We start from the raw sequence: 4,843 nt of genomic DNA, 5'->3' as shown, positions 1-4,843 counted from the left end.
TGAGCAAGCCCGTGGACGACGTGTACTTGACGTGGCTTTACAAGCGGCCGTCCTACGATTTGGAGGAGGCTGTGGCTATGCTAAAGAAGTTTCAGCAGCTCGACTTCACGAACCCCAAACAGTTTGTCTACATCAACGTGTTCCTTGACATGGCCCTGCAGAAGAAGGTGGGTTGGAAACGTGGCCGGGTTGTGATGCTTTTTTTTTTCTTTTTGAGGTGGGATGGGTACCCAAAGTCACGTGTGTCGCTGGGTTCGTTGCGGTGGGTTTAATCTTTGCCTTTCTTTGCTCACTAGAAAAAGGTGGATCCATTTGCAAGCACCGTTCTTCTGCCGTATCGCTTCGCAGACGAAACCAATAAGGTCTTGGTTTTCACGGAGGTGGGTAAGGCTGGATCGCTCTGACGCAACAGAGGGTGGGCGAGACCTGAGCGTACGGGTTTGGGGCCCGTTCAGAAGCGTACTTTACAGGGGGGTTTAGCAGCAGGTTCTGCTCTTCTTGAAGCGTAGAGGGAGATCCAGCAGAGGCTCCATCCAGTGGGGGGGGAGGGTTGCAATTTCCAGGGGATGGAGGCGGGAGGGAAGGGGCTTGTGCTAGAGCTCCTCAGCAAACAGGGTGAGCTTTTCTCCTCCTCCTGCAGCAGGAGTCAGCTCCGGGCTCGACTGTTGCTTCTTAGTGGGACCTGGAGAGAAGCGGAGTGGTTGCCTTTATGTTCCATCACCAACATTACGTATTTTTGGTCTTTGATTGCCTTAAACCCTTCTTGCCTTCCTGCCCAGTCAGCAGCCTGGTTTCATACCCAGCTGTCCGAGGGATCTCCCACCTGGTGCTGTTGGTGGAGACTCGTCGGTAGCGCAGATGTCGCTATGTTGTTGTTTTTTCTCTTGACAGAATGAGCAGGAAGCTGAAATAGCTCGAGAGAACGGAGCTGCTGTTGTGGGAGGCGTGGAACTGATCAAATGGGTATTGATTGCATTTTTTAAGAATTATGTACAAACTTAACGAGTGGCTGGGGAGGGGGCAGCAAGAAACCTCGTGTCCAGCGAGCTCAGGCTTGAAGTTCGCAGCCAGTAGGAAGAGCAGGAGGTGGGTTTCTGTGCTCGGACGTCCCTGGGGGTCAGCTCGTGACCTGAGGTGATTTAGCGCGTTCTGAAACAATATCTGATTATTTTCATTGCAGATTTTGGAGGACGAAATCCAAGTGGACTTCTACGTGGCCGTTCCTGCCATAATGCCCAAGCTGATCCCGCTGCGGAACAAGCTCAGGCGGAAATACCCGAGCACAAAAAGACGTGAGAGGCGGTTCAATTCATTCTGAGCCCCCTCGAGCGCTGAGGCAGGGTTAGCTCTAGAGGGAACCCGCTCTACGAGCGCATCGAGGGCGAGGCTGTGTGTGGCTGAGCCACTTGCTCTGTCTCAAATAAGAGCAGTTTTAGGAATTGAAGACAACACTTTTCTCTAGGTCAAGAGCTGGTTGCCTGCCGGTTGCCCCTCTGCTTGTCGGTCCCGATGGACCCTAACAGCAGTGTAGGATTTTTCTCTCTCTACCTAGATTCCCTGGGCCACGACATTCCCCAGATGCTGCAGTTCTTCAGAGAAGGCCTCGAGTATGAGGTACAGGACGAGAACGTAATCAAGACAAGAATAGCCCGAGTAAGTGGTTACCGAGCGCTGCAGCTTTCCTGGAGCAGAGCTGACCCCTCCCTGGCTGCCTTAGAGAGAAGCCGGTTTATTTAACTCTGTAGCTGCTCCCAGGCGTGCACATGGACTTTAAGGGCGTTCTCGTCTGCGTGATGCTCAGACCGGCACTCAGTTCCTGGCACTGCTGTGCTCAAGTGTGGTGTATATTGGCCCGTGATACGGGCGGGAAGTATCTTGAGCCGTTCCTAACTTTAATGGACTATGTGAGGCGCCTCGAATCCATACATTAGTCTCGGTTTCAAGTCTTGGGACTGTATTCTTTAATTTTTACTTTGGGCTGCTTAAACCTTATTTGATGCCCTAGATCAGCCTAAAAAATACCTGCAAACCAAACTCGCTGTAAAGCTTCTTGTCGAGTAGAGAAGAAGAAACCAGTGCTCTGATGGCTTGACGTGTGCGATCGCTGTTAGCTCCGCTTAGCGTGGCTGTGCAGAGGCTCCTCTGTCACGCTGGTGTGCGCAGGGGGACGACTCGGGGGTTATGGCTTGTGAGAAATGTCCCCACCCTCTCTAGCCACCGCCCCGTACCTGACCTAGCTTTCCTCTTGGTTGTGCAGCAGCGCTGGGAGGAAATTGAGGGCGGGAAAGGCTCTGGGAGGCTGCGAGAGCCGAGAGTGGTTCTGCCTATCTGCTCACCGCTGAATCCAGAGCTTCTTTTAAACGGAGATCTCGTCAGGGCAAAAAGAGCAATGTGTGAATTGCCCAGAGCACGGCGCTGTGTTGCTGCAGCAGCGCGGATGGCTCTCAGCGCCCGCCAAGCTGGCGGTTCTCGAGGAGACGTTTTCCCTTCACTGCTGCTGTCTCCTGCTGCCTCTTAGTTCCGTTACGGCCAGTGGCTCGAGGTGATGCTGCGCTCCCCCATTAGTCCACAGCCTCCCTGGTGTTTTCCTGGTAGGAGCCGAGATGTCTGTGAGAAGCCCTCAAGCTGGCAGCAGTGCAGTTGAATGAGTGGATCCGGAGCTGTGAAACCAAGAACGTAAAATGCTCTTTCAGGGCAGAAGGGAGACAGATCAGGATGCTGGGGATGTCTCCTCCAGACCCAAGCTGTCTGCAGGGGCAGCTTTGAGTCCTTCTGGTTGGAGGGCTTTGAGATAGGTGTGGAGGTGAGGCTGGGAGCTGTAGGTCGTTACAAAATCAACCTCTTCCCAAATTGGAAGCTGCCTTGAGAAAAACCAGAGTCCAAATGTGGCACCAAGAAGGAATTTCGAGTGTACCTTCCCGTGTGTGCCTGCAAAACAGCTCCTCTGTGGAGGAGAGTAAGAGGGTGTCTGGGGGTGAGACACTAAGGCTTGTCGCGTTAAGGGACATATTTCCAGCAGCACCTTTTCAGTCTCAGCATTGGAAGTGTGGAGAGGTGTGTTGTGAACCAGGGATCTGCCAAACCTCGTACCCAGAACGTCCGGGTGTGTGGCCCTGAGCGTGGCAGGAACAGAAACGCCAGCTGACACAAGGAGCAGCAGCTAGGCTGGAGTTAAAGCAAAGATCTGGCTCTTGGGCATGCTGCTAGGCTTTGCTACAGCCAGGCAGCTCATGGGAGTCGTACAACCGAGGGTGCACGAGAGACCCGGACTTGGTGTGCGGTAGCTTAAACAAAGCAGAGCAGGGCGCGATAGCAGCCAGGCCTTACGGCTGAGAAACGCACGTTAAGCTCTCCAGGAGCTGAGCGGTAAAAAGAAGATAAAACCACCACGGAGGGGCACCGGGGTGCGCAAAAAGGGTGGATACAGAACTGGGATGTGTGCAGAGCTCGGGGCGTCCGGGTGCTTTACGTGAAAAGTAGGAATTCCATGTGATACTGTAAAATGGGAAGGAAAATGGAAAGAAATGTCGTGATTTTAAAATGATGCGATTTTAGGTGCTTGTGGGTTTGGAGGGGATCTGGTTTGTGGTCTTGGACAGCTACTCCTTGAAGCTCCTTTCCTCAAATAATACTATTTTTGTGAAAGCACTTGTACATTTATTGTTTTTAAGACTTTTTACCTCTTTGAGGCTACGCGTGGTTTCAGATCCATGGGAATTGAAGGTCACGGATGGAAATCTGGAGCGTGAGGATGGGCGTGTAAAATCCTTGTTCTCCGTGGCACGTGGATGAGGCTGTTAATGGGATTTCAACTCCTTAGCAGGGAACACAGAGAAACAGAGTCTATCCAGATGTAGAACAAACACATACGCAGTGCTTTCGGATTTATTAATCTCAACTTTATTGCCGTGGCTGACTCGGCTTTGTCCCTTTTCAGCTGGACATGCCCACGGAGCAGATCATCTCCAACCTCAAAACGGTGATTGCCGATATCTGCACGTTCAAGCCGTCGACTTACGGTGAGTCGGTGGTGTCCTGTCAAAACAAAACGGGGTTGTCGTGAAACAACCTTTGTCTGCCCTGGGATGGGAGGAGTGGACCGACTTCTTGGAGTGGCTGGTCCAGTCAGAAGAGACAGTGACCGAGCTGTGGTGTGGTTCTGTTTTCTAGATCCTATCGTGCAGAGGCTGGTTATTAGGTCTTCAACCAGCGAAGGTTTGCTGTTGAACCTCGGTGGAATTCTACCTCAGGTGGAGAAAGCAGAAGAGGAGGAAGCACGGGATGCAGATGAAGAGGAGGAAGAAAAGCCTGTCCACGAGTCCGTTAGTACCTGATGACTTTCCTTGGAGGTCTGATAATCCAGCTGGGGAAGCCAGTGCTGTCACTCAAATCCTGCTCTGTGAGGAGGAAAAATAAATCCTGCTTGTGAATTTCACTTGTAAACTCTGTGTAACAAGGAGCGTTGTCACAAACAGGAGCCTGTTGTCCAACCCAAGAGGTTTGAAATTCCTTTTGTCAGCCGCTGACAGCTCCTTAGTTTGCCCTTATCCTCCAGCTGATGCTGTTTCATCCGTGCACAACTGACCCGGTCAGTTAGTGGTTGGTTTGCGCTGCCCAGGAAAGAATTATGCTCAAACCTTTCTGGGATGGCACCCGAGCGAAGCCATGGGCTTGAAGTGGCGCGTCATTGTCTGTTTTCTACCGTAGAGGTTTGTCTGGCTGGGCCTGCGAATAACCGGGTGGGATAAATGGGTGGGTTGGGGGGAGCGGGGGTGGCTTTGCAGCCGGTAACTGGCTGTCTAAAAGAGGCGGGTTTTTCTGTGCTGCAGAATTTTTTCCCGGT

The 4,843-nt window shown here is 52.2% G+C and overlaps 1 protein-coding gene across 1 annotated transcript; it reads left to right on the top strand.

Annotated features, from left to right (window-relative positions):
* Positions 1-4: 4 nt before the first annotated feature.
* On the top strand, positions 5-4,334 carry MRPL1 (mitochondrial ribosomal protein L1; the record flags this gene model as incomplete). The annotated part of the gene is made up of 7 exons (XM_010140709.1): positions 5-167; positions 297-380; positions 892-963; positions 1,181-1,292; positions 1,553-1,653; positions 3,938-4,019; positions 4,171-4,334. Coding segments are annotated over 7 exons (778 nt in total), but the record flags the coding sequence as incomplete, so codon positions are not given.
* Between the last annotated feature and the right edge of the window lie 509 nt (positions 4,335-4,843).

The sequence above is a fragment of the Buceros rhinoceros genome, unplaced genomic scaffold (assembly GCF_000710305.1).
Source record: "Buceros rhinoceros silvestris isolate BGI_N320 unplaced genomic scaffold, ASM71030v1 scaffold20157, whole genome shotgun sequence".
Lineage (NCBI taxonomy): Eukaryota > Metazoa > Chordata > Aves > Bucerotiformes > Bucerotidae > Buceros > Buceros rhinoceros.
Note: the sequence above shows the minus strand (reverse complement) of the source record. Positions and strands in the feature narration are given on the sequence as shown.